The following is a 27,775-nucleotide window of genomic DNA, read 5'->3' as shown; positions in this document are numbered from 1 at the left end:
GACTTTTTTTTTTTGTTACCTGGCACCAACAATATACCGTACTGAGCCAACAAATCACAACAGCAAAGAGTGCCCTTGGAAAGTTACCATCCACTGTCCCCTATCAAACCAAACAATATAGGCGGAATCATTTCAAGCTTACTATTACCCAAAGGAAAGGAACAGCCAAGATAGCCAGGTTTGCTAGGTTGCATTCAAACAAGCCTGCCCCAGTTCCACATAACAGTTTTCACTCCTCAGTTCACCACAGACGAACTGTACCTTCCAATTTTGTCCTTACTAGGCCATCATGCAAATGGACATGACATTAGCTAGCACATTTCCCTTCACCGAAGCCACGCCCACGGACCTCAAATCTAGAAGGTGGAGCCATTCCAACCAAAGTCTGAGCGCTGCATGATCAACATAAATCTCACAATTATCATGATGCCAAGATATCACTGGAGCTAACACCATCTACGTAAGCAAGTGGAAAGGAAACATATGCAAAACTAGGAAGTTGTCATCAAACAACAGATGGTTATTTACATGATCTATTCTTGATGCAAAGCATGCAAACATTGAGCATGTTCTTGTGCAGGATAAGCCTAACAAAGAACAAAACTGAAATGAGAACTTGGTGATGGTTAAAACGACCCCCCAAAGCTTGAGTAAACAAGAAATAGTGGCTGCTTGCCTTTGAATCGTGGAACTTGAGGTAGAAGCGGGACTTGGGAACGGACAGCTTTGATTCCAGAATAGAAGCAATGCCAGCACTCAGCTTCTTGTTGACATCAGGGTTCAGCCCTCCAATGGAAACCAGCTCGCCATACGCTGCGGGCTCCTGGGTACCTCCAAATGCCATAGGCACTGAACCCTTGACAACAACCATCACATACTGTGGAAGGATAAGCATTCCAGTTAATTCCTCAAGATGATAGTACCCAAGAGAAATGGCTTTGACTATAAATCAAGCACAGACAAACAAATAAAATCTAAATTTCAGCAATCTGAGCCTATCACCACAGGAACACTCACCAGGAACCCAAAGGAGGACAGTATGAGAATAAGGCTAACGTGGTCAGGTTTTGAATCCGAAGTATCCAGAAAGGTCATCTTTGTCCATGATAATAGCAAAGCAGCTGCCTGACTATTACTAACACTGATATGAATTGCTGATAGACATGAATTTTCAAACTTAATATAGATAAAATTGATGTCTGTAGTATTAGGGATAACGTAAAGGAAAAGCACATGCAGCCCATGGTCTACAAATTTAACAGCACATCAGATTAGTGCTGGAGAATGAAATGGTACACTAGGGGTTGCTGGGAATCCGGTCTAGAAAAATTGTGAGCATAGACTTTCATCAGTTAGTTTGTTTTAATAGATACTACATCTGTTCTCGGTGGATTGATGTTGCACTGCTATTCAAATGTCAGATTGGCAGGGTAGTGATTCGTGAAATTGCTAGACGAAAGGCTTGACATTTCTTGTACTGAGTGATCACAGTGGTCACAATATCAATCCTAGATAGAAACTGGGGATGCTGTCTCAGACTATTCAGTTATCTGATTTTCTTCCTCAATGCTGAAACTGCCAAAATTACAGGTTCAATTATATATGAACTCAATTTAAGAAGGATGGCAGTGATATGCAAGAGATTGCAGTCCCGTTCTAGTTGTTTAGATTGTTTCATGTAATATTATCAAAGTTTTCGAGTTCAGTGAGTACCAACATCGCAGTGTCCATGACAAACCTAGGTAATATTACCCCCAAAATAATAGCCATAGAGCTCAAAATCCCCATCGTAGCATTTATCAAAGGGGAATAGTGGTGGGAAATCGTGCTGATTCACATAAGTTCTCTTTAAACTACCATCCGTAAACGGACAGATTAATGGACTGATAGCCTACAGAAAGGTGCCATACAGCGATGCACATCCTCCTCAAAACCCTAACAGGTCCAATCACGAAATGGAAGCATATCCTACATATCACAAAACAACCAGATGCAAGGGGAGAGATATCCCTCCAGGAACAGCAGATAAAAAGGGAACGAGAGGGGGAAAGGGAGAGGCGATGCTTACGGCCTCTGGCTTGCCGATGATGTTGGCGACGGCCTTGGAGGCCTCGGCGAGGATGGCGGAGGTGTCCACCCCCTCTAGGTTGACGTTGGTGGACACGTTGAGGCACGGCATCCTCGGCCCTCGCCGCTTCTTCCTTCTGCTTGTGGCTTTCTGCTCCGGCCCGGCCGCCCTCTTCCTCCGCCTCTGCTTGGCTGCTGGCCTCCTGCCTCTCTCTATCTCTATCCTGCCTGCTGTCTCCGGACTGAGAGTAACGGAAGGAAAGGAATCTCAACCAGGGTGGGCTAAACTTTGGAAGCCTGGGCCCTCAAGTCTTTCCTGCACCATGGGCTTGGCCCATCGGCTTTCTAGTATAGCCTCCACACAATAAAAAAAAATAAATAAAGAACGAACATCAGCCCTTGCCTGGAACTGGGTTCAACTTCAAATCTTAGCAAATTTGAAATGTCCCATGATGCTGCACTTGCACAATACTGGAACAAGCAACTAAGATAATTCTATTTCAAGCATCCACTGAGTTACACAAATGCCAAAAATGTTTACAAGATGCACAGATCCGAATGTTAGACAATTCATTTTATCATTTACATGCAGGATTTTCCAGAAGCAAAATTTACAGGAAGGGCCTTCTATGGGAACGCAGCTTTCTTGTACATACATGGTAAACACTCGAAAGCTGTAAAGCCGCCTCCTCCTAGAGCAGGCATAACAAGAGAGCTCAGCTAGCTAAAACCAAATACAAGTATACTGTCTACATACTTCAGCTACCTTGTTATCTGCCCACACAGGCCTTCTGTTACCCACGGCTATATGGCCTGCAACCATATGCATTTCCACCTTAATGTTGACAGTTGGAGATCACTTGAATATACATGGTCACATCTGTGCTTTACTCACTCTCTGACAAGATAGTTTCCCAAGGTCCACCTTTGCTCCCTAACCTGGAAATAACTCTTAAGTCATTCTGCTACGTATATTCCAGTATAAGAAGCAATAGACTGATACAAAATGAATCATCAATTACTACCTACAGAAACCAGCAATTGCTCGCAAACTCATAAATAGAGTAAGGCCAGCCCAGATACCACCAGGACCAAACTTAGGAGCAGCGATAAGTAGGAATACTGATGAGACGGCCCCTGCAAAAAACTGAAACAACCAGATTCTATATGGTTAGCATGACAAAGCTGTGCTAAGTGATAACTAATGGCATGACAAGGTGATTGTGTTGGAGACAAAATAATGTGATAAAGTAAGAGTATAAATCAGAACCGTAGAGTATGCAGCGTAGGCAAAGTCAGAAACACCATAGTAGAGCCCATCGGCCACAAATGCAATAGCATTTACCGGCTGAGAAATAGTGACAAACTGCATCAATCCAACATTCACAACGTTAACATAAACTCCCTGTGCACACCACTTGAGAAACTAAGCATCAATTTCTCAAAATTAACAGTACCCAAACTCCAGATTGGGCAATGTCCAAAACTGCAGGATCATCTGTAAACAGCAAGGACAAAGATCCAAAGCCAATAAGTAGGGTAGCAGCAAGTGCAACGCCAGTCACACCTCCAACCTACACCAAAAAGAGGAACAGTATCAGCTCCTTGAGGAAAAGGAGAAACTTGGTGTCTTTTCTGAACTTTTCCAAGAAATAACTTCTTAACCTGCAGGATTTTGTATAAAACCATGCGGGCTTGCTTGTAATTCCCTTTTGCGTACTCGCTTGCAAGTAGAGCCTGCACAAATTAGGTATACCTCACAAATAAACACACAGGTAAGAGATTTGATGAAAGACACTTAAGTAATTTTGCACACCTGACCAGCAATGGCTAGAGCATCATTCAGCAGAGAAATCGTTAACCACACTTGCAAGCATATCTCATAGCCAGCCATTGGAAACAGGCCCTTCCCTTGCAGCCAGGGACGTAGATAGTGTCAATGTCAGGAGTACTGCAATTGTTCTGCCAATTAGCAGTCCACCTGAAAATCGTTCAAGTTCAAGTGGTTTTCATAAAGGTCTATTGCACTAAGATGTAACACAGGGAGCTAAATAAAACAATTATCAAACAGAAATGAATCATGGATAGTTTTCTGTCTGTTTGAATCAGTGCTTGCTTACAATAAAGCAAAATCATGACATGTAACATCCTTGGATATGACCATGACAGGATATTGACCAACCAGATTTCAGGTAGCGGATTACTCCATTTCCAATGATATTCCATGAGAACAGGTCTACTTTGTTATTCAGCTTCCAAAGAAGGATCAATGCTATAAAGTACCTGAATACATGTTGACAATTGATCCAAATTGTTTAGCGGCTCATAATTATATAAGCATAGATGATAATAAGAGGAAGCAAAGATACTCCAAATGAGGAAAATTAATTTTATTGCTAAAAATATCACAATGCGACCAACATACTCAGAGGTCACTGTAGCCAAGGCAGCGCCGCTTACTCCTAGACCAAGTGGAAAAATAAGTACAGCATCCAGTATTGCATTTAATAGATTGCCAGCACCTGTATGCATCACGACATTAGTTGCCTGCTTAACCATTTTAAATGAACTACACAGAACATCTTAAATAAGAAAAAAAACTGTTACAACAAAAATCACGCATACCAAGGTCCAAGAAATTTCCAGATGGACAAAAAGTTATGTGTTACATAATTTGTCAAAATGAGCTGGCATACACATACCCACAGCATACAGTGGTGTCTTCGTATCCAGCAATCCACGAAATGCACCCTGAGCTGCAAGTGCCACTATAATTGGCGGAGCACCATATGCCCTCAATGTAAGAAATTGTTCTGCTGGTGCTCGCATTGGTGAATCCTAAAGTACACCAAGTGCTGACATCAAGTTACAGAGAAGAACTAGATCCTATGAATCTGAGTATGCCAGTAAATTAGTCTTACGTACAACGGGTATACCAATGATGTTCATCAGCGTCCCAGATCCAACAATCAGTGCCACCATCTCCAACAATCCAATGCCGGCAGCTAGAGCCAAGGGCGTTGAACTGCCGGAAGAACCTTCTTTTGTTGGCTTGCCTTCTTTTGTGGAGTAAAAAAATCATCTCCTAGGCGAGAACTAAACACTAATCAGTGTAATGCAAACGACAGGGATGGTTTTTCAGACAGAAAAATAGAAGTCTTCATTTGCTTACTTTGTCCTGTGGTATTAGAACTACTATTGTCATTGACTGCCTGCTGCTCCGCAACAAATGATGTGGTGACATTAAGCAATGGCACATTGAACAGCTTGGATACCAAATTGAAGACGGAAGCAGACGCACCAACAGCCGCGAGTTCAGCCGAGCCTGACAACATAGATGCACATCAAGTGATTAATCGATCCCCTCAAACTCAAAGCAGTCGTAAATTTTGAAGTTTAGTGCACTAGATTACATGGTTGTTCAGCCTAGCAAGAATTACCGATATGGCCGACGAAGGCGGTGTCGACGAGCGCCGTGATTGGGTCGGCGGCGAGGGCGAGCACGGCGGGCGCGGCGATGCTGATGATATCCGCCGCAACCCCATCAATCCTGAGCCACCCCAGCACCCCACGAAGCGCACCGGCCTCCGGCTCTTCGTCATCCTTCCTCTCAGTCTCTGGTCCCCTCGGTGCCGCCGCCTCCACGACGTCTGTGACGGCCGGCTTCCCTTTACGGCTGCATCGCGGGGGTCTCCACCGAGGAGTAGCGCGGCGGGGGAGGCGGCGGCAGCAGGCAAGGAGACGCGATTCGGCCCTGGGCATAGGGCTCGTATAGGTGCGGTCGACGGCGAGGTCGCCGCCATGGTCACTGTGGTGTGGGGAAGCGGAGACGCCAGTGTGATTGGATTGGATTGAATTCGATGCGGGCCTGCCTTTTGGGCTCGATGGGCCGGGCCCCCATTTTGTTGGAATGGGAAGGACAACGACCCAATTATATCTAAACGCGTCGGTTAGTCAGCTTCAACGGCCACGATTCGTCTGCCTCTGCCCGGCGGAAAGCACCCGCATCGCCGGCGACCTCAAAGCCGCCGCCGCCGCCGCAGTTCGCTCCGGCCACCCCTGCCCTCGAGGATTCACTGCGAGCGAACCATATCATGAGGTTCGCGGGCTGGTACCTGAAGATCTCGGCGGTCGGGGCCTCCATAGGTGGCGCCATGGAGCTCTTCATGATCCACACCAGCTTCTGTACGCTTCTCGCTCCCCTCAATCCCCCCCTCTGCACCTCAGCATCCAACCCTCCCTCTTCTAATTTCTTGAAGCTTTTAATGCATCATCAGACTTTCATGAATGAATTATCTACAGTCCAGTCCCCAATTTTGGCTGTTGGTAGCTTTTTGGCGGATTGAAAAATTTCCAAGTCCAGCTTTTCTGCTCTCCTAGATCCTACCGGCATTTGAAATTTGCTATCATCCAAACTCAGGCTAGTAGATGGTTTACAACGAAACCATTGGGCTTCTTTAAATCACCGAGAAGTGGCCAAAGGTTCCCAAAATTACCACAAATAACTAACAGCTATCTAAACTGGACGGTTCAGTGCTCCCTCCTACTAACAACAATCTAAAGATTGGATATTTTAGCGGCTGGTTCAGGTTACCTGGCACCATTCATTCTGTCAAGTTCATTTGGTTTCTCTATTGTTCACTGCTACACAGGAATGCCACTTATATTTTTTTTCCCGTATCCTACAGATGAGAAGGTGACTGTCTTGGAGACAGAAAAACGAGCTTGGAAAAGCAGTCCAGAGGCCCAAGCTATGAGAGAAGCCCTGAATCCATGGTGCAAGCATGATGAACAACACAAGAAATAGTCATGAGTTATGAGTCATGTCAACTGTTTGCGTCCTCCATTTATAGACCCCTTGAATGAGGTAACATGCATATGAATTGTTTGCGCTTGTCGAATTATTTGTCCTAGATTTCACAACTGAGCTAAACTGTGCACGTTCAGACTGGATTTCACTTGTTATATTTTGTTTTAACAGCATATCAGTGAAGTTATAGGTTTAGAAAATGGTGAAAATTGTTTGTTTCTTTGTATGATAATTGTATGCTACGTGGATCACTAATTGAAGTATAGTTCCTTGTAGTTACTGCTCGCTGGAATAGTCCATCTAGACCATTCTTGCAAAATTTAAAGATGTTGCGTGTCATTTTGTGCTATTTGAAGAACTCATTTGACCCCTTGTTTGCTGTATCAGCATCACCTTGACAAAGATTGAAAAAAAGTTTTTTGATTATCATTTTTGGCACAAAGCTGACATGCTAGTCAGATTCGGTCTCCAAAGTTCTGCATACTTTATGTCATTAAGTATTATATAAAAAGAGTATATATGGAGGATTTTGCACACAAATCCACTCAACCAGCAACAACAGTCCAAACTGATGCAATTCCATCTTGGGCCGACTTGTTAGTGTTAATGCCCTGTAAATTGAGCGCCGGTCTTGTAATTTACATACCAGCTGTTAATTTCTGATCATTTTGGTCTCTCCTACTTCCCTGAAATTGCTGGATGGTAGCTTCCAGGAATGTTTATAGGCATGTGCCAACTTGTACACGTCCACACTGGATTTTGCTTTATACTATATTATTTTAATAATATAATAGCAAAATTATATGTTAAAAAAAGGTGGCGGAGGTCCATTTGTTTGCATGATAATCGAATGCTCCAAGGGTTGCTTAGTGAAGTACAGTTCTTTTCTTATTACAGCTCACTGGAGGGGTCCATCTAGGCATCCTTCCAAAATTAAAAACTGTGTTTCATTTTCTGCTATTTAGAAAACTCATTGCCCTCCTTATTTAATGTAAACAGTGTCACCCTGGCAAAGATTGAAAGATAAGTTATTTTCTCTGAGCTCTAGCATGTGTTGAATCATCATATATTACTACCTTGATACAAAATACGTATCATTCTAGGATTCCTGTCGTTAACTGTTTTTTTTACTTTGACCATCAATATATAAAAGACAATATAGATTGAAAATGTAAGATAGATGTTACTAGATTAACCATGAGAAGTACTTTCAAAATATTTAGTTACCTTCCTTTGAAATGTCATATTTTCATTGGTCAAAGGGTCAACTTTTAGGCCTTGTCGATGTCGTAAACAGCATGTATTTTGAATCGGAGAGAGTACATAACAACAGTAAATATGTAGAATTTTACACATCTCAATTCAACCAGCAACAAACGTTCCAAGCTGATTTCATGAAATCTTGGGCCTACTTGTTAGTATTAATGCCCAGTAAATGGAATACTGGTTCTGTACATACCAGCTGCTAAGCTAGTAATTTCCTATCTTCTTGATGTGTCTTGTGGTGGTACTCATTTCGTGTACCTATATGTAACAATTTCAGCTAAAACTAAACCATAATTTTGTACAAGCTAACAATGATTTCAAAGCAGCAAGGCACTGGTCAAGGAGTTTCTCTGTTCAACTGGAAACTTGGTGCTTACAACTTGATCGACTAGCAGTAGCAGCATAAGCTGGTTTTGTTCTTTTGAATAGGACTATGCTCGATGCTAACCCCAGCAATGTGATGCAACCCCACACAAAGAAGGTGGTTGAGTAGCACTTCACCCCCATGCACATAATCATGGTGTCAATTGTGCCAGTGCGGTTATCCATTACTGACATCCTTTGGCCATTTGCGTCATATACCATGGCAGCAATCTGGCCATAGAGGAATGAGCCCAGTGGGATATTGGTGATTAGGATGTTGTGATTCACACCGACGCTCTTTGGTCCAAAGAGCTCGGAGGTCACCGACACTGCTGCAGCGAAGATGAACCCTGAGCTTAGGCCAACTAGTGCTGTTCCTACTATCAGAGTACTTCCATCTTGTTGTTTCCACATAAGGAAAAAGGCCATTGGCATGGGCACCAAGGCAGCAGCAAGCCACCCTGTCCGAGCAAGTGACACCTTCCTGTATACAAATTGTATATGTAGTTAGTTAGGAGGCCATGTGATGATGATTGATGAGATATAGAGCAAGATAGAAGGACCTGTGAAGGACATCGGGGAGTGCAGAGAGAAGACGACCGAAGAAGGAGAAGGATGAGTAGACAGCAAGTAGCATGGTGAGCTGTGACTGCTGGTGCAGTGATTGTGCAATCTGCCCCAAGTTGTTGCTGTATACCAGCCCAACAGTGGCTCCACAGAAGTAGGCTGTGTAGTAGAGCCAGAAGTCCACACACCCAATGAGCCTCTTTGCACTATGTTCTTCACCAAGCACCACTAGGCGGCCCTTGTGTAGTAATGTTCCACAACTGCCCTGCGGCTGGTGCTCCATTGTTTTTTCCATCACGGCATTGGACTCTGCCTGATGATTGTTACTGATTAGTAGCGGTTTATGTGGGTCATCATGGCCATGTGTATCCACATACGAGCAACTGGAGCAGGCAGGGATGATGAGAGGAAGGGCGAGGAGGACCATGGCGCCTGTGAGGATGACCCATGCAGCAGACCTGGTTGCGGTGGAAGATCCAAATACCACCAGATATGAGCCGGTGACGAATGCGAGGATGTAGAGGCCAAGGAAGACACGCCTGTCATGGTTGGGCGTGCTGTGGTGTTGGCTTTCTTGCTTGTGGCAGAGAAGTATAGCTGGGAGCGCAAGAATAGAAACGGCAAAAGGGAGCATGGCATTGAGGAGGAGGTAGACAGATGGGGACAAAGGGGATAGGGCATTTGCAAAGAGAGTGTAGAAGGCGGCGCTGAGGCCATTGAAGCTTATTGAGAGGGAGAGGGCCAGGGGGCGGTTGCTTGCGGAGAAGCTGCGTATGCAGAGAACAAAGCAGACTGTGTTGAACCAGCAGATGCTGCACCCTGCTATCAAGCAGACCAAGAACACCTGCAGTGCAACATATGAATCAGAATTCGATCGAGTAATTAAATTCACCATAAATTGCATGTCGTGGCATCTTGACAGTTTAAAATGTGCTGTGTCTACATCTTGGCTTCATACATTTGAGCAAAGTGTTTGCAACCAGTTCCTGTAAAGACAATTTGTGGGCTAATATAGGTTATTCTCTGAATACTGCAGGAGTGATTTGTATACTGGGGACCCTATTGAAGATTTAGTGGTAAATACTTTAAAAATGTGTTTGGAAGGGAACATGTAATATCAGTTTCAACAACAATTCCCAGTAGCCTGAAATATGGTAAGCATTGAGGTACTGAATGGATGAGGCAACAGTGAGATGGCTGAGTGTGGTGGGCAGGGAAGTGAGCACTGCCATTCAACAACTTTCTTTGATTCTGCATCAGGGGCTTGGGACTGTGAAAGTTTGTGACGGCACCGTGGCAATGTGACCTTAAACTTTGTGGTTCCATCTGTGTTGGCGTGACATGTCATTTTGGTGCTGCTCCTGAGTATATTGAAGGAAGGAAGGAAGTTGTGGAGTAGGTGGATGACGATGATGTGAGAATGGCATGCCGCAGGCGTGTGTGATATTTTGCGGGTATGTATCTAGGTGATGTGACTGCATGCGATGTTCTCATAATAGCCTGTTTCCATGGCGATACATGCTTTTTAGGTTGGGCACACCCATGACCTATCTATCAATCAACAAGATGTACACCCATGAAAAATATTGGTAAACAGTTTGGACTGTGTGGTATATGGTCTCTTGAGGGTAGCTGCAGGAGAAGTGTAGGTGGCTCATCTACCAGTCAAAGCAGAACTAACATGGTTTTGGTTGGACGCAACTGATAGTTGGGAAGCAGAGCTGAGGCCTTGTTTAGATTGCAACAAAGTTGCAATAGTGACACTGTAGCGTTTTCGTTTGTATTTGACAAATTTTATCTAATTATGAACTAATTAGGCTCAAAAGATTCGTCTCATGATGTACAATTAAACTGTGCAATTAGTTATTTCTTTTTCATACATTTACTGCTTCATGCATGTGTCCCAAAATTGATGTGATGGAGAGAGAGTATAAAAATTTGGAATTTGGAGTGCATCTAAACGGGGCCTGAGTTAGTTGGAAATGAATTGAGGGAGATGACATGTGGCTCAGACGGTGGGCCCTGAGACTGATGATACTACTGAAATACTACAGACTACAGGGGGGGTGGATGATTGATGATGATCCAAGCCGAGTCCCATCAGATCGTCGGAGTAAGAGTTGGCTGGATGGAAGTTTATCGATTAGTCTGGGACTCTTTAGCTCGGTCGGTCCTCTGATCCCATCTCCTATTCTCATGCATGCCATTCTTCTCTATATAAAAGTTGCAATGTCAGAGTAAGTCATAACCTATAAGTGGCAAATAAGGAAATTGCTTTTTTATGAAAACTGTAGTAATAACTAGCTAAAATGGCGAATAGATGAACAAAAGGTGAGAATCGGATCGGACTGGATAACAAACATAAGGAAGGAGCTGACAGGTCTTGTTCCATCCAAGAAAACGAAAGGTACTCGTCGTGTCTGGCTTAAAATTAGTACGAGGGGGAATGCTGTTCTGCTTGGTGGGGGGCTGCCACACGAAGCCTCTGTGCGGTGCGGTCTCCGGTCTCCTCCTATTCCTGTCGAAGGGTTCCTCTTCCCTCCCTCCCTCCCTTTCAGCTCCGCGCATGGAAGTAATGCATGGAGCAAATATCATGGGTCGCCATCCCTAACATTTATCTCACAATTTGATTCTTCCTTCGTTCTAACGATGCGATTTCTACCACCATACCACGGGGCTCACGCTTGAACAGTAAAGCCTGCTCGAGCTAGCTAGCGGATTGCTGCTATTGCTTGTCAGACGATATTTCAGAAGAGAGTACTGATGAGTACATGTACATACCATCGGGTATGGGATTGCGGCGAGGTTGCCGGAGACCAGGCATCCGTACTGCAGGGCGTATGCGGCGAGCCCCAGCACGGCGGCGACGAGCAGGACGGCGTGGAGGGGGATGTAGAGCAGGGCGAGGCCGGAGGACCAGCCGAAGGCCTTGCCGAGGTCGGAGGCGGTGGCCAGGTAGTTGAGCGCCTCCTGGGAGATGCCCAGCGACGACTTGAGCGCCGACGAGTAGGCCGAGAAGTCGAAGTTGGTCCCCGTCAGAGCCTGGATCCACACCGTCGCAACCAGAACAGCCCAACGCCGCCACGCCTCCTCCTCCCCTTCCATCGTCCTCTGCTCGCCGCCGCCGCCGCCGCTCCGCCGACGACCCTCCTCCTCCTCCTCCTCCTCCTCCATTGGCATAGCAGCCTTGCCTTGCCTCCCAACCTGCCACCTCCTATATAGTATGCTGCTATATATACACATCCATACCAGCGCATAATTTCCATCTCCAGACTCTCGCATGCATCTTCCCTCCTTTTTTTCTTTTTGCAAAACACAGTACAAACGCACACAACCTGTTTGATCTGCTGGCCGGTTCATCAATCAGTACAATGGAGGCATGCCATGCATGCGGCAGAATATTAATTAATCTATATATTTATTGTTTTGTGAGCGGTGGACGCTTTAGGGGGGTCTGCTAGCGGCATGATGTCAGCAAATTTAGTCCTATTGTCTAAAGTCACACATCAACATCTATCCACCTGCTTGCATTTGGCTACTACTTGTCAGTCTGCAATAATAATAATAATAGATCTCAATAAGAAGTATATAAAAAGAATGTCTGTTATATATAGCAATTTAAAGCGTCAAAAAATAATCATCATCTCATCATCTATGAACTGAGCGAGATTGATATCTGGATATATACCTGCGGATCGGATTGTCGTGGGCTCATAATATGTGGAGATTGTTTGGTTAGGCCTTGTATTATGGCATGGGTTAGCCCACTGGGCCTCCTTCCCTCCCATGGGCCACGGCCTGTCTCCTCTGCCATGTCGTCTCTCCTCTCGGCGCTCCGTCGACCCATCAACGGCGGCGGCGGCGGCGATGAAGCCGAAGGCTCGATCTACCTCCGCCGCCGCTGCTGCTCGCGGCGACCAAACCTTACTGCATGCTCAGGTTCCATGGTGGCGGTCGCAGTCGCTAGGCGGCGGCGCCGTGGTGGCGGTCGGCGGCGAGGGTGAGGAGGCGGTGGCGGATGGAAATGAGGAACTGGCAGAGCGTCTAGCTGCCAGCTGTGCAAATCCCCAGCCTCGCTGTCGCCCAGGCCCCACCTGCCAGCCAGAGCCGCAACTCGAGTCACTCGACAGTCTGGCTTGGTTGGGCCTTGGGCCGAACCAGGTAGGCCGGCCGGGGGGTAGCAGCAGAATCAGAGATCGGGCCTTCACTGCTCGGCCCAGAGAGAGCCCGCAAATAGTAGAAGCCCAGCCCAAATAAGACTCGCCGCCGCCGCCGCCGCCGCTCGTCTCCTCCAACCAATCGCACTCTAGGCGGAAAGGCCCTCAAGATCAGCCAGCTGATCCGCGCGCTATTCAGTCCCTGCAATCTCTGAGGCCATCTAAAATCCGTATCTTTTTCCCCATTTTCTTTCGTTCTTGCAAGGTAGAGCATTCAAGTGCTGTATGGGGGGTATGGGGAGGATGATCCGGCGGTTCGTGAACATGGTGGCGGAGAGGGGAAGCAGCGGCATGTACACGCTGCACCGCCTGGACGTCTGGAAGCATCTCTTCTACCCGTCAAGGGCGGCGGCTGAAGCAGCGAACAAGACGAACGTCAAGGTACCCATCCTGCCGTGGCTTCCTGCGCCGGTCATGCGGTTCGAGTCTTCGCCCACCGCATTCTGGGATGCCGGGAGGCTGGAGATGTTCGCGCTGGTGAGCCCCCGCAGCGGCGACGACAGGATACTCTGCTGCAACACGGCGGGCCACACCATGCTCTACCACGCGGACTCCAACTGCATCCAAGCCATGCCCGATCTCAACTGTGGCAAGGGGTTCATGCCAATGGCCATCTCCATTGCCCGGCCTGGTGCCCTCGAAGAAGACCTCTACGTCATGAACACCGCCACTAATCTGGGAGATGGCAGTTCCTGCTTCGAGGTGCTCAAATTTGGCAGCCCTGGCAGCGACTTGGGCCCAATGGGTCTCAGTGGCTGGCGCTGGGACCCTCTCCCACCGCCGCCCATTGCTGCCAACATCTGCTCCCACACGGTGGTAGGCGGCGGCAGCACCATCTGCGTGTCTGCCGTCACAAGCCCAAGCTCTAGCGCTGTCACCTTCTGCTTTGACACAATGAAGGGTGAATGGACGCAAGCCGGCGACGGCTGGGTGCTGCCATTTGATGGCGCAGCAGAGTATGTTCCTGACCTCAAGCTGTGGATGGGCTTCTCCACTGACAGCCAGCAACTGTGTGCTTGGGACCTCTCTGTCATGGACAAACCACCGACATTGCAGCATTCCTGGATGGATCTCAAGACACCCGAGGAGTGGTCTGCATCAAGGCTCAGCCTCCTCAACCTTGGCGGGGGCAGGTTTTGCATTGCTAAGACCTTCCGAGTTATGAGCGGCACATGGGCGGATTCGGTTGAGGATAAGTTTGCTGTGCTCACTGGAATTGAGATGGTTACCAGTCGCGGCGATAATGATCCAGAAGAAGGGCTCAAGATGGTCAGGCACAAGTCCATACGTTACATGTTCACCAATGAGATGATCCGCTGGGTTCTGTAAATCAGCATTTGGTTGGCCTTGTCGTTCTAAACCTTTTGCATTTCCTTTCTACCAGTAAGATGCATTCTGTAAACTTAGCTTGTGATGAGAGACTGCTCTTTAGCTCTTTAGCTTGTGACGAGAGGCTCCAGTCCTTTTACTGGATGGAGCCTGACGCTTGGTTTAGATGTCTAAATAAAGTAGAAACCTTGTTTCTTGGTTTAATTCCCTGTCTTCTTTGGTTTGTTTTGTTTTGTTTTTTCACACGATGCTATTGCGTTCCTGTTGACTTCATGCTTTTCTCCACGAGGTGTGGAACACATTGCATATGGATACAATACAAGTGGAACGATGGAGCATAAGCAGGTTATATGGAGGTGAAGCTGAAGCCCTACCATCATCAAGTCTTTTAGAATAACTATTTCAGAGGGTGAGAGGAAGGCATCTTTTTCAACATGGTGGTGCCACCATTGTCTGCAGTCCTTTCTAAACTGAACATCAATTATTTGCCGTGGCTTCTGTTTTTTTTTAAAAAAAATCAGTTGTACCAACATGATTATTCAGTACGATGCATGTACCTCGTCTGGTTAAATGGAAGGTCATAAATCACGAAAATATTGTAGCATGCATCAATTTGGTTTCGTGGTGAGTCTTCAGATGGTGAACTCTACTTGGTGCTAATAGTGAGTAGTCTCTTTTGCCTTGTGCAGCTTCAGCGTATGATACAACTAATTGAGTGCCTCCGAAGACCAAATACAGGGTTAGGTGAAATTGTGGTCTGCTTTTTGCAGTGTTTGGTTTTGGTACCATGTTCTAACCATTGAGGTCTATTCTAATGACAGTGCTTGGGCTTGGCTGTTAAGTTGCACATGATGTTAGATTGCTGATCATGTGTGGCCATTTTCTCAGCAAAAATTGTTTCTTTCTGGCAGGTACGATATCTCTTTAAACTTTAAAGCATGGAGGGTGAGGAGAAGCATTCAGGAAAACATCTGCAAGCAACCCTGGAGAATGGTAAAATCGTTACTGATTTGTAGCACATGAGATGAGGGGGCCTTACAAAGCTTAAGATGAGCTGGGTACACACACAGTAGCAGTAGTGAGCTGCCAACATGGGATTCCTTTACCTAATGCTTGCTACTCCACATGGTTCCCTCAGGGATCAGACTGGGTACTTACTGAAAGTCCAAGGAGAGTCAGTACAACTGCTATGGACATCAGCAAGTGTGCTCTTGTCATATTGTTCTGGATAGAGAGCCATGTAGAAGGCAACAATTAAGTGGGCTTCAGCTAGCTGCAAAGGCAGGTAGTAGCTGAATGCTTTCCGTCCCATGATGCCCAATACAATATATGCAAATGAATACATCTACCATCCTGGACCATAACGTAATTCGTTTTAGTTTATTCTCTGAATGTAAGTTTTTTACAGGACTTGGAGAAATTTGTTCCCCTTTTTTTTTCTCATACATGTGCCCTTTCTAAGTAAATAATAGTCCATCTTTATCATGAATAAATGAGGCAGCTTGCAATTCCTCCGGGGGAAAATGGCTTGCATTCGTAGGGGGTCCTATATGGCTTCCGGAAGATGGATAAGCCATACACCTATAAAGTCATAAAGTCCATTAAGATCCAGTAACAATAAAAACATTGCACGGATTCAACAATTTAAACAATTGAATTCAACATTTTATGAAAAATCGATAGTAGATCCAACATTTTTCAGAAACACATACCCTACCTTCAATATTTTTTACAAACTATTTCAACATATTAAGAGAATAGATTCAACATTTATCAAAATCTAGATCAACAGTTATCTTAGCGTTTTGGATGGAGAAGATCCAATGGATATAGATTTTCGTAGGAATCTCAAAATTTCCGGAAGACGTATAGGATTCCCGGCATTTGCAATCCCCGAAATTGATTTTAGTACACGGGTAATCTCTGAATCAGCAGGCCCAACAAGATAGACAGCCGCACGCCTGCCAATTATTCGTGTGTGGCTGCTTATTGGGCCCTCTAGCCTGTAGCCCGTAAGCCCATGGCCTGGATATGCGGCGGCAGCAAACCCAAGCTTCCACCGTTGACCATTCCACGGCGGCGTAGGCCGGCCGCCGGCAGCTTTTCCGAGTTGCAGAGCGAATCCAGTATTCCAGTAGCCATGGCGGTGCGCTTGGTGGTGAGCCTGCGCGCGATGATGGCGTCGTGTCCCCCTCCGCGGTGCCGTATGCTGCTGCGCGGCGGCGAGCCGGCGACTGCAGCTGGTTTAGTGACGGCAGCCCTTATTGTTCAGGTCGCTCTTCTCTTGTTGATCCACCTCTCAAATATGTAGCTTTTTCTTGCTTGCCTGCCTGACGGTCTGATTGAATTGAATTTTAGGGACATCTAGGACAGTTTTCCATCCTTATGTTGTTCTTTCTGATGGTAAATTTATTTAAAATTTGTTGCTCTGTCAGATGAAAACGAATAGCACACTGTTATACACTGTTCACTTTGAGTGTCTCCTTCAGTGATTTAGTGAGATGGTACACAGACAGATCCTTTTATCTGTCTCTGCATGTAAATGTGATGGGGCCACTCCAGCCATTCTCTGCACAAAACAAAGCAGCCTAATCTAAATGCAGTATGTCATTTGTACATTATATATGTTGGGGGGACAAAATCTGGCATGGTGCATCATTTGTACATGAGGTAGCCGTATAAAAACTCGTTCCAGACATCAGGAACGCCGGGGAGGCACCAATGCGTGCAATCCGCGTAGCTGGCTGGGTTCGCAATCTGCTCTTTTGTCAGAGGAACAAACTGTCTCCTGAACACAGTAGGATGCCCGTCCTTGCGGTAGTCAGACAGCTCTGTGATGTTCAGTATCTGAACATGTATACCTTTCGGCTCCAATGTTTTAAAATATGACTTAGCCTTGTCCATCAGACTGTAATCTGTAGTTGCAGCTTTGTATCCGATTTTGTAGATCGGCTCCGTTTCGTTGAGGCACTTGTTGCTGTCTTCTCCACCCCAGTTACTAGCCCTGGAAAATACACATATATCTTTCATCACTTCCACCAAGAAACACCACCTGATATCATGGAGATGTAGCTAATGTACTAGTACATGTTGACGAATGATGCAGGGGTATATCTCTCACCAGGAATGTGTAGGTGATGATCCTGCGAAAAAGATTCTAGTCTTGTTCTTGTCAATATGCTCTCCGAGCCATTCAGTAAGTTTCTTGAGAGCAATCTCGAAACCATCAATCATTTCCATTTCGTCTAACCTTGCATCGCCATCTTCGAATGAGCCATACCTGTACATACAAATGATGTTACCAAATTCATTTCGCCTTAAACTTTGTTAGTTTTTATTAGTTCTCACAACTATTCTGAGATGCGACACTGAGTCACTGACAATGTGATCCCTGTTGAGTAGGAAGGAAAGAATTGTACTTACATGACCTTCATCCTCATGTCATCCTTCTGCTTCCTCCACCATAGGTAAGAATTGAAGACAATGATGTCAGCATCCCTCCAGACACTGGCATGCTTCTCAATTCTGTCTGCCCTTATGATCCGGTACTCCACACGGTGGATAATTGGGTTGTCGCTGTTGGACTCCACAAGCAGTGGCGACCAGTAGAAATCTATTGTTGCATTGTATTCCTGAAATGATTATGTGTTTATATTGGTTAACTGACATTGTTGTTTCTGTAGCCTGTAGAATTGTGAAGGAAAACATACCAGTGCCTTGAAGGAGATGAGAGAGCCATTGAAGATGCGCGTCTTGAGCCTGTCATCAGGTATTGAGGCCTCCACCATGCACACCAGAGAAACCCATTGGTTCCTGTTGACTGAATCGCCCACAAACACTAATCTCTTGTTCCTCAGCTTTTCAAGCAGCTTGGTGGCATCGAATCTGTTTTGACATGGCAAATCCTGACATCAGTCATCATGTCTTCCTACCATGCAGAGTAAGTTATTCGAGATATGATCTCCTTTCTACCCTTACAGGATGGTACAGATAATAAAATAAGAAGCAGGTAGAAGTTTTTCTCAGTTCTGATCTTTCACTGTCAGTTAGTTCTCTTGCAAATTTGGTTTGTTGTTTGCTCTGGCTAACAACCGTAATTAGATCAGTTTTTCAATCTTAAAATAAGTTGATTTTTTTTCTTCTGTGCTGTACTATTCTTTCTTTTATTTCAGTCAGATCAATTGAGTGTTTTACTGCTTCCATAAAACAAACGAAAAAATATCCTTGCAAATTCTTGACTGCGATACTGAAAGTGCTTCTTATTCTAGAACTGCACCTTCAGATATTCCGGAACTTTTGGGTTGACAACAACAAAATTGAGCTAAAAGTACTTGGGAGCATGTAATCATCAACAACCATACCTTGGAAGGTCGCATCCATGAGGCTGCCATCTCCAGTGCTGATACATGACATCCTTCCTTCCATATTTGTCGCAAGCCACCTCAGGAAAGATGAAAGAACACTTGAGCCCGGAGTACAATGGCCTGGACATGTTGTCGTACACCCACCGTCCCCTCGACCAGTTGCACTCCTCGGCATCGCCTGCATCAGTAGTCCCTCTCATCGCTGGTTCTTGGAGTCCAGCCTCCACCTTCACCTGCATTTCTTGGCGTCCATGCTCGACTGCCATTTGCACTTGCGCTTCCTGGCCTCGGTCAAGCAAGAAGGTGACGGAGCTGGCGACGATGAAGAAGGCCAAAAGGGAGCTAATGATGCTCCTCACTCCAACAGGAGCATGGAGCACCGTCATCTTGGGAATGGCTTCTGTCTTCGTTCTTTCTTCAGAAAAGTGTGGTGCTTAGCTTGGCTCCCCTCTTTTATGGTGCACCTCTCTTCTCTGCGATGGTGGTATTAGACTTGCACATGGTTAAGTGGCCCAGGTCTGGTAATCAAACAAACTGACCAGTGACCCCTGAGCTAACCACATAACAGGAGGTAGTGTCCACCTGTTCTGAATCATCGAGCCATTTGGTAACTACGAAAGAGCAGGCTCAGTTAGTCTTTTTCAGTGCTGAAACTTAGACAAATTGAATATCAGTTTACAGTTTGATGTATAGTTAGTCTGAATTTGCAAATCAGCAACTAAATTGATCCCATACTTTTTTTCAAATGAGCAGCATGCTCTAACTTTGTTTAACCAAAAAGCAAAAGGGAATAAAACATGTGAGGAGGTCCAAGTGCTGGTTTCTGGTGCCGACAATCCTTTCAATCCACCACAGTATCACACCAAACATGATAGAAAGGAGGCAAATAAAAAATGAAGTGAAACACTTGGGCTTCTCACTTTAAAAAGACAGAGTTTGTAAATTAAGCAACAAAAAGCTGATTGCCAGGAAAAAAATAACAGTTTTTGCATGTTTCTTTGACAATCAATAAACTAAACTTGAAGTCATTAAGTCACTAATGCAAAGCAAAGTCCACCAATGTTCCAGATGACTACCCCAGCTCAAAGTAGCAATCATAATTTCTCTTGATGTTTGGTTGTAATCTATTGTAACAATATCTGCACTATTCTAAAAAGATATATGTGTATATGTATTTTTGTCTTAGCATCATAATATAAATGTTATTCCTCATAGACCAATTGATCTGTTCTATCCGGCAGTAGCAAAATGATGTACATTTGCAATCGTCAACTTGGCTATCAGTGAGTCAATCGGAGTCAATTTAGCCACCTACCATATTTTATTTCATTTTTTTGTCATCCATGACATGGGTTACTTTTTTAGGAATGTATCACATGCTTTTTTTTTTCTTTAATGAGTGTGCAGATAGCATGCTTTTTAGCATGATTCATTTTAAAGAAATGTGCCTGTCTTTTTAGCATGGTGGCACTGGGATCATTATTTTACGAAACATGAAGATCTAAATTTGATTTTGATAGACCAGATGGATGATCATTGGTGCCGCAGCAGCACCTGCAATCTCTTTTGAAGTAATTATTGGCTACACCTTCTATTTGCCTTCCTTTTCAATCTTTCTTCAGCCAAAAGGCACGTTCAGATTTAATGATACTGAAAGGCAATTGGTGGTGGCACCACGATTATTTAATGGTACTCTGGTACCTAGAGGCAAATAAATGCCACATCACGATCCTCATAACAATCTTTCATCAATTTGGTTTGTTGCTGAATACTAAATTGGCCCTACTCGGTGCTAAATATATAGTAGGCATCTTGTGCGTTATCTTGTTTGAGCAAAGGACTAAATGAGTGCATCCAGAGACCAAATAAAGGGTTAGGTGAAATTGTGTGGTGATAGTTGCTTTGTTTGGTACCCTGTCCTAACCAATGGGGTCTAGTCTCTAATGAAAAGGGTCGGGTGTGTTGAGCTTTGCATTATATATACTGCTTTCAGTCATTCTGCTGCTTCCATCCGGCCATTTACAGAAAAATTCCTTGTGGCAGGTGCAGTAGATCTGAAAAGCGTGGATGATGAGCAGCAGCATTCAGCGGAGCATCTGCAGGTTGCAAGGTTGGAGATGGGTGGTACAATGATTGATTGCTGATTTGCAGTAGATGTGGTGAGCGAGGCTATCTCCAACCGTCGTTCTCTATATCTTTCTCTATATACTTCATTTACAGAATTCTCTACAAGATTCTCTCCTCTGTATCTCATTTCTCTCCAACAACGTTCTCTAAATCTCGTTCTCTATACATTAAACCCTATATTAGAAACGTATTTTGTTCCAAATTTTTGTACGTACGTATTTATCATACCTCAAATGCTATACCTCAAATGCTATGGACATATTTTATTTTTATTTAATTCAGTGTTTAAAACGTAAAGAAAAAATAGAGAAGAGGAGAGAGAATCTCTATATATATAGAGGAAACCTGTAGCGTTCTCTATTTTAGAGGACCATTTAGAGAACGCTGCTGGAGCATATAGAGAACGGAATTTTCTCTATATATAGGGTAGAGAACGGTTTAGAGGGCACCGTTGGAGACAGCCCTAGAAGGCTACTAACATCAGAGCTGTACACACACAGTAGCAGCTAGCCTAGCTGTTGTGCCCTGGCATTCCTGCTAGTTGCTGGGCACATATGGTTATTCTCTGAGGAATCACGCGGAGTTGCTCCATGCACAACCCCAAGAAGAGGGCATATGAAGACGTCGTTGCCCTTGCAGCTACGCTCATGAGGCATGGAAAGATTCAGTACATGTAGTTAAGAGTGAGATTATATATGATGCTGTCATTGCCCTTGCAGGTACGTACGTTCCTGTACATCCTGGAAGAAAAGAACAGCATCTGGTCCACACACAGCAAACACTGAACATCAACATCGGTGCTCGATCTCAAGTCAAAAAGTTTGAGAATCAAGGTAGTCGACCATGCACACGGGACCTAGCTAGTACCTCTACAAGCTAGCAGGTTACAAGGAGTCAAGGACAAGCAAAAAAGGTACAGCTGTCTAGCTAGTGCCCTGATCCCGGCCTCAACAACCTCACCAAACCTGCTAGCGTTGGTGGCACCGCACGGCCCGACCGACAATAATAATAATTCAGATGATGATTGAATCCACAGATGATGGAGCGAGCGTTTCCAATATAACTCTCAGCTGCAAATTAAAGCGATCGATCAGGTGGTGCTAATTGCCGTTTTAGACAGGCTGATGGTTGCATATATAATCAGTTTCCAGCAATTAATGTTAAGTCACAGCACAGCAACATGCACGTACGCACGGTGGCATTCAATCCTTCCCACCGACGGCATGTTGCTAATTACTAAGATTAATTAATTAATGATGTCCCAACCATCATTAGTTGGGTTTATCCTCACACAACTTGTGCAACACGTTCCTCTACCTTTTTATTCCAAAATTTTTTAAAAAAACTTGTCCAAAACAAGTGCATGCATTAATCTAGTGTACCGATACTATCTATGTTGCGAGCTGGAAATCTATCTACCTAGATTCGAGTCCTCGACTCGGTACGGGTGTTCGTATTTTTCTAAATTTATTCTAGGATTTAACCGGTGGCGCTATTCTTTCGGTGGCAGGCGATGTGCCCGTCGGCAACTTGTTCGGAAACTACTCGATCTAGATGCAGTATGTCATTTGTACATTATATTATATATTAGGGGTGCATCGATCATCTGTACATGAGGTAGCTGTATAAAAACTCGTTCCACGCATCAGGAACGCCGGGGAGGCACCAATGCGTGCAATCCGCGTAGCTGGCTGGCTTCGCAATTTGCTCTTTCGTCAGAGGAACATACTGTTTCCTGAATACCGTCGGATGCCCGTCCTTGCGGTAGTCAGACAGCTCTGTGATGTTCAGTATCTCAACATGTATACCTTTTGGCTCTAATAATGTTTGAAAATACGACTTCGCCGTGGCCATCAATCTGTAATCTGCGGATTTGTATCCCACTTTGTAGATGGGTTCTGTTTCATTCGGACACTTGTTGCTGTCTTCCCCACCCCACTTGCTAGCCTAGAAATGTGTTGGTGATGATCCCGCGAAAAAGATTCTAGTCTTTTTCTTGTCAATATTCTCACCGAGCCATTCCGTTAGTTTCTTAAGAGCTATCTCGAATCCATCCATCATTTCCATTTCATCTAACCTGGCATCACCATCTTCGAATGAACCATACCTGCATGCACATAAAAAAATCTTAACCATTTCATGGCATCTCGAGACTTAGTATTTGCTGGTTCATATTTTATTTTTATGATCCTAATAAGATTTTTATCCTGGTATATTTAATAGGAAGGAAATTAAAGAGAGAAATACACTTACATGACCTTCATCCTCATGTCATCATTCTGCTTCCTCCACCACAGGTAAGAATTGAAGACAATGATGTCAGCATCCCTCCAGAGACTGGCATGCTTCTCGATCCTGTCAGCCCTTATCATCCGTTTGTCCACCCGTTGGATAATGGGGTTGTCGCTGTTGGACTCCAACAGCAGCGGTGACCAGTAGAAATCTATCGTTGCATTGTATTCCTAAAAACAAATAATTATGTGTTCATATCGGCTAACCAAAATTGTTGGTTTGTGTAGCCTGTAGATTTGTGAAGGATCGGAATGCACACCAATGCCTTGAAGGAGATGAGCGAGCCATTGAAGATGCGCGTCTTGAGCCTGTCATCAGGTATTGAGGCCTCCACCATGCATACCAAGGAAACCCATTGGTTCCTGTTCACCGAGTCACCCACAAACACTAATCTCTTGTTCCTCAGCATTTCAAGCAGCTTGATGGCATCGAATCTGTTCCGGAAAGGTCGGTAAAATTCAAACATCATGTCATGAATACCATGTAGCGTAAGTTATGCAATACAGTAAAAGGTAGGTAGAAGTTTTCCTCGCGTCTGATATTTCACTGTCAATTAGTTCTCTTACATGTTTTGTTTCTTGTTGGCCTCTAGCTAACAACCGTAATCAGATCAGTTTTGCAACCTCAAAGTAATATTTTCTTCTCTCTGCATTACTATCCTCTGTCTTAATGTCTTATATTCAGTTACAGATTAATTATGTATTTTTCTGCTTCCATGAAACAAAAAACATTTACTACCCTTGGAAAATTCTTAAACTGCACCTTCACATATACAGGAACTTTTGGACTGACAAGAACAAAGTTGATCTAAAAGTACCTGGAAAATCTGTATGTAATCCTATCCTACCTTGGAAGGTCGCATCCATGAGGCTGCCATCTCCAGTGCTGGTACATGACATCCTTCCTGCCATATTTATCACAAGCCACCTCAGGGAAGATGAAGGTGCACTTGAGCCCGGAGTACAATGGCCGGGACACATTGTCGTAAACCCACTGCCCCCTCGACCAGTTGCACTCCTCCTTGCTGGTGTCCCCGGCCTCAGTTGTCCCTCCAATCCATGGTTCTTGGCGTCCATGCTCGACCGCCATTTGCACCTGCGCTTCCTGGCCTCTGTCGAAGAGGAAGACGATGGAGCTGGCGACGACAAAGAAGGCCACTAGGAAGCTCACGATGCTCCTTACTCCAACCGGAGCATGGAGCACCATCATCTTGGGAGTGGCTTGTGTCTTCATTCTTTCTTCAGAAAAGTGTGGTGCATAGCTTGGCTCCCCTCTTTTATGATCTAACTGTGCATCAATACGAATAATTAAGTGATGTCGGAATGCGTCTCTTCTCCACATAGGTGCAGCGTGAATTTCTTTAAAGGGTACGGTGCTGAAAAACGAAACTTGCCTTTTATTTGCCTTCCTTTTTATATTTTTCCTCCCAAAATGAGTAGGGCAGATCATCACTATTGCATTTGTTTGGAAGCACTATGATTATTTAATCTGATGCAAGTACCTAGAGGTAAATTGCATATCACGAATCAACACATTCTCGCTTAAGTTTTGTTTCGTGCTGAATCTTAAAATGATCCCACTGGTGCTAAGTAATAGGCCGTTTTGCAGGTCTTCTTTCGGCATAGGAAGAAATGGGTGGTTCAAAATACCAAAAAAGGGTTAGGTGGCATCCTGTGGTCACGTTTGCTTTATGGAGTATCTTGTCCTATCCAGGTGGGGTATGAGAAATGCATGGCTGATGAGCGATAATATACGTGTGGTGTCAATCTGATATGCTTTTGCATTTTCCAAAATAAAATCGATACATGGAATTTTATTAATTTTCAATAGATACTGCTATCCTACGAGGTACCTAGCTACAGGTAAGAAAAGCATGAACAATGAGCAGCAGCATTCTGCAAAAAGGTTTTGGGGGCAAAAGCATGCTTTTCAGGGTTGCAGGATGGTACAATTAGTACTGCATTGTACACACCAGCTGACTGAGCCTTGGAAGGCTAGTAAGATCTTTAGTAGTCGTAGTTGCTGCAACCGAATGCTGGTCCACATGATTCCCTGAAGGATCAGGCACAAGTTGCTTCCTGCTGCACAAGTCCAAGAAGAAGCCGTGCAACCAGTATTTGGACGCCTGCAGCTGTGCTCTTGTTCCTGAATAACAGTCCACGGTGAAAGTGCAATAAGATTGAAGCATGGATGAGGGAGCAGTTTAAGGCACGTATTATATTAGTTGGAGCATTTGCATTATTATTATTGCCATCATATCAACGAAACATGCACTGAAATCCTAGCGTAAAGATATAGAAGGAAGCTTTGCTTTGATTTTGACCCTCCACCAAATACACTGAGATCTGGAAGGTTGCTACAATTTGCAACGACTATGCGTCTTGTGCAGTCGGCAGGGTACAAGGACGACGGAACTGTAGCATTTTGGTGGCGCTGTCTGCAGTTCATCAGCAAGGGGGAATGAAGCTGCCAATGCAAGCTGGAAGAAAGACAACAGTGTACAAGGACGACGCTATTTCTGTCAGCTTCCTACATTTTACTAGGCGCGGCTGCAGCGCATGCAGTGACAATAATCTAAAGAGGACGTATCAACCTCAACCACATCAGTCACCATCCATGTCATTTTGTCCTAATAACAAACAGATCAATTTGTGGGACTCAGAAACTTTATTCAGCATCTAATCCTTTTATTAATCCACCGACGATATGCATGGATGTGGGGACAACATAGTTAATGTGCTTCAAACATTGATTAATGCGGTTCCCACTAACATTCTGAGCATTCTGATCAAACTGAGTAGTCTTTTCTTTCGAGACCTTCATTCAAATTGAGTGTCTTTACTATATATATGGTCAGATAGATTGACCTTCAGTGTAACTGTACCTCCTCCAATAGTTCCATATAAGCTGGCTCATATAATATTTTCTCATATTTTAATAGAGGAGAGAGAAGAGCAATCTCTTGATCAAGAGATAGTCTTATACACGCACTTCAAGATTACGTGGAGATGGCGTACGGGATCATTTATATTATAAACTATATTGTAAACTATGTTCTAATATAAGAGCCAGTTCGTTAGAAGGGTTGTCTCCTAGAGTTCTTAAAATTAGAGAAGGGCCTAAGCTGCTGAGTGCTTCAGTTGTCAGCCGACCATTACTGATTATAGATCAATTCTGCCAGAAAGCTATATATGCATACCAACCGACTAATCTGCAACAACCAGGCGTTAATTGCAGTGTACCAATCTATATACGCATGGCATGGCTTCAAAGAGCTGCAGCTGGAATTCCTATATAGTTTTATTGCACAGTTAGAATTTGATAACTGCACTTGAGGAGTGTCGTGAAGACGAAACTCCTCTTGCATCCCATGAAACTCCCACTCCTCTCTCCTCTTAATGACCATGCCATGTCAGCAAATTTGCTGATATAACATGACATTTAATATTCATAAAATTTCTCATAAAACTCCACTGAGACTGCTGGTAATACAGCCCTACTGCAGTCTAGCTACTTGTGTGAAGTTACGAAAATCATCCGTGGTAGTCTGGAAGATGACATGTAGCTAGTTGTTCAGAAACAGTGCCATATACCTAGGGAGTTTTTTTAAAAAAAGGATAAAAAATTAAAATTCGAAAAAGAGGATCCGGATGGGAAAAATTGGGAAATTGGGTACCCCCGCCCTTTGATCGGGCGGGATGCGTGGGGCCGGGGACCTCCCGCCCACCCATCGGGCGGGAGGTTCCAAAAAAATTTCCAGGGGTCTCTTCGCGAATAAGAAAAGTTTCTTATTCGCGAAAAGGCTCCTGCAGCAGGCATTCCGCCCGTCCAGCGGCATCCCGCCCTTCCAGTGGGCGGGAGGTCCCCTGGTTATGATTTTTGTTATACTTTCTTAGAATTTATGTTTCACAAATAATTTGAAATTCAGACTTTTTTCGAATATAAGATTTATTCGCCTTACTCTTATGTATGCATATAAAAATTTAATTCAATATTACGAAGAAGATTACGGTATCTAAAACTCGTACGAAGATGGTTAAACGATACCGTTTTGCAACGTAAAATCAAAATATTACGATAGTACAATACATGAAGCCATTAAAAATAAAATAATATGATAACAAACATTACAAATATTACATATGATAACAAACATTACAAATATTACAAATATTACTAATACATGAATCCAAATATTCTGTCTTTAGTCAATGCGGCAAATATAACAAATACACATTCAGGTCTGATACAATCTCAACGCGGCAAATATTACATATGAGCAAACAACGTTCAAATAAAATTATAACTAAATAATGCCTGATGACGTACTAGCACTCGATCGGCGACGTCTCCCACTCCTTGATGCAACCGGA

General features: G+C 44.4%; 5 protein-coding genes, 1 long non-coding RNA gene and 1 pseudogene across 8 annotated transcripts; 2 read left to right on the top strand and 5 right to left on the bottom strand.

Moving 5' to 3' along the window:
• Window positions 1-56: 56 nt before the first annotated feature.
• LOC112903441 (macrophage migration inhibitory factor homolog) lies at window positions 57-2,257 on the bottom strand. 2 transcript variants are annotated; one of them, XM_025972714.1, is made up of 4 exons: window positions 2,069-2,257; window positions 677-877; window positions 529-587; window positions 57-392 (listed from the first exon to the last, which is right to left on the bottom strand). In XM_025972714.1, the coding sequence occupies exons 1-3, from the start codon at window positions 2,177-2,179 to the stop codon at window positions 534-536; spliced, it is 366 nt and encodes a 121-aa protein (XP_025828499.1). In that variant the 5' UTR covers window positions 2,180-2,257; the 3' UTR covers window positions 57-392; window positions 529-533. The 2 variants fall into 2 exon arrangements, with proteins under 2 accessions (XP_025828499.1, XP_025828500.1); XM_025972715.1 differs by lacking the exon at window positions 529-587 and having other exon boundaries at window positions 155-392; window positions 2,069-2,241.
• Window positions 2,258-2,542: 285 nt separating this feature from the next.
• On the bottom strand, window positions 2,543-5,951 carry LOC112903439 (protein DETOXIFICATION 44, chloroplastic-like). Its single transcript, XM_025972712.1, is given in 16 exon segments — window positions 2,543-2,759; window positions 2,834-2,880; window positions 2,963-3,006; window positions 3,093-3,214; window positions 3,338-3,433; window positions 3,525-3,641; window positions 3,733-3,804; window positions 3,884-3,964; window positions 3,966-4,048; window positions 4,250-4,350; window positions 4,493-4,589; window positions 4,770-4,905; window positions 4,993-5,093; window positions 5,096-5,152; window positions 5,240-5,392; window positions 5,508-5,951. Coding segments are annotated over 16 exon segments (1,710 nt in total). The 5' UTR covers window positions 5,830-5,951; the 3' UTR covers window positions 2,543-2,678.
• A 923-nt stretch (window positions 5,952-6,874) lies between these two features.
• On the bottom strand, window positions 6,875-12,283 carry LOC112903438 (protein NUCLEAR FUSION DEFECTIVE 4-like). The gene is made up of 3 exons (XM_025972711.1): window positions 11,855-12,283; window positions 9,070-9,917; window positions 6,875-8,990 (listed from the first exon to the last, which is right to left on the bottom strand). The coding sequence occupies exons 1-3, from the start codon at window positions 12,251-12,253 to the stop codon at window positions 8,498-8,500; spliced, it is 1,740 nt and encodes a 579-aa protein (XP_025828496.1). The 5' UTR covers window positions 12,254-12,283; the 3' UTR covers window positions 6,875-8,497.
• A 1,241-nt stretch (window positions 12,284-13,524) lies between these two features.
• LOC112902514 lies at window positions 13,525-14,711 on the top strand. Its single transcript, XM_025971639.1, has one exon. It carries the CDS (start codon window positions 13,525-13,527, stop codon window positions 14,617-14,619), a length of 1,095 nt encoding a protein of 364 aa, XP_025827424.1. The 3' UTR covers window positions 14,620-14,711.
• Window positions 14,712-16,586: 1,875 nt separating this feature from the next.
• Window positions 16,587-26,090, top strand: LOC112902834. 2 transcript variants are annotated; one of them, XR_003230677.1, is made up of 12 exons: window positions 16,587-16,891; window positions 17,726-17,815; window positions 18,022-18,086; window positions 18,303-18,388; window positions 18,477-18,559; window positions 21,027-21,142; window positions 21,830-22,023; window positions 23,334-23,407; window positions 23,630-23,720; window positions 23,809-24,769; window positions 25,011-25,115; window positions 25,792-26,090. It is a non-coding gene; the product is annotated as an uncharacterized LOC112902834 (long non-coding RNA). The 2 variants fall into 2 exon arrangements; XR_003230678.1 differs by lacking the exons at window positions 25,011-25,115; window positions 25,792-26,090 and having other exon boundaries at window positions 23,809-24,230; window positions 24,326-24,455.
• LOC112902833 (protein trichome birefringence-like 34) lies at window positions 17,054-20,373 on the bottom strand. The gene is made up of 5 exons (XM_025972018.1): window positions 18,981-20,373; window positions 18,330-18,504; window positions 18,043-18,251; window positions 17,741-17,899; window positions 17,054-17,623 (listed from the first exon to the last, which is right to left on the bottom strand). The coding sequence occupies exons 1-5, from the start codon at window positions 19,367-19,369 to the stop codon at window positions 17,275-17,277; spliced, it is 1,281 nt and encodes a 426-aa protein (XP_025827803.1). The 5' UTR covers window positions 19,370-20,373; the 3' UTR covers window positions 17,054-17,274.
• On the bottom strand, window positions 21,926-24,867 carry LOC112902832 (annotated as a pseudogene).
• Window positions 26,091-27,775: the final 1,685 nt, after the last annotated feature.

The sequence above is a fragment of the Panicum hallii genome, chromosome 8 (genome assembly GCF_002211085.1).
Source record: "Panicum hallii strain FIL2 chromosome 8, PHallii_v3.1, whole genome shotgun sequence".
Classification (NCBI taxonomy): domain Eukaryota; kingdom Viridiplantae; phylum Streptophyta; class Magnoliopsida; order Poales; family Poaceae; genus Panicum; species Panicum hallii.
The sequence above is the reverse complement of the archived record's forward strand: the minus strand, read 5'-3'. Positions and strand labels throughout refer to the sequence as shown.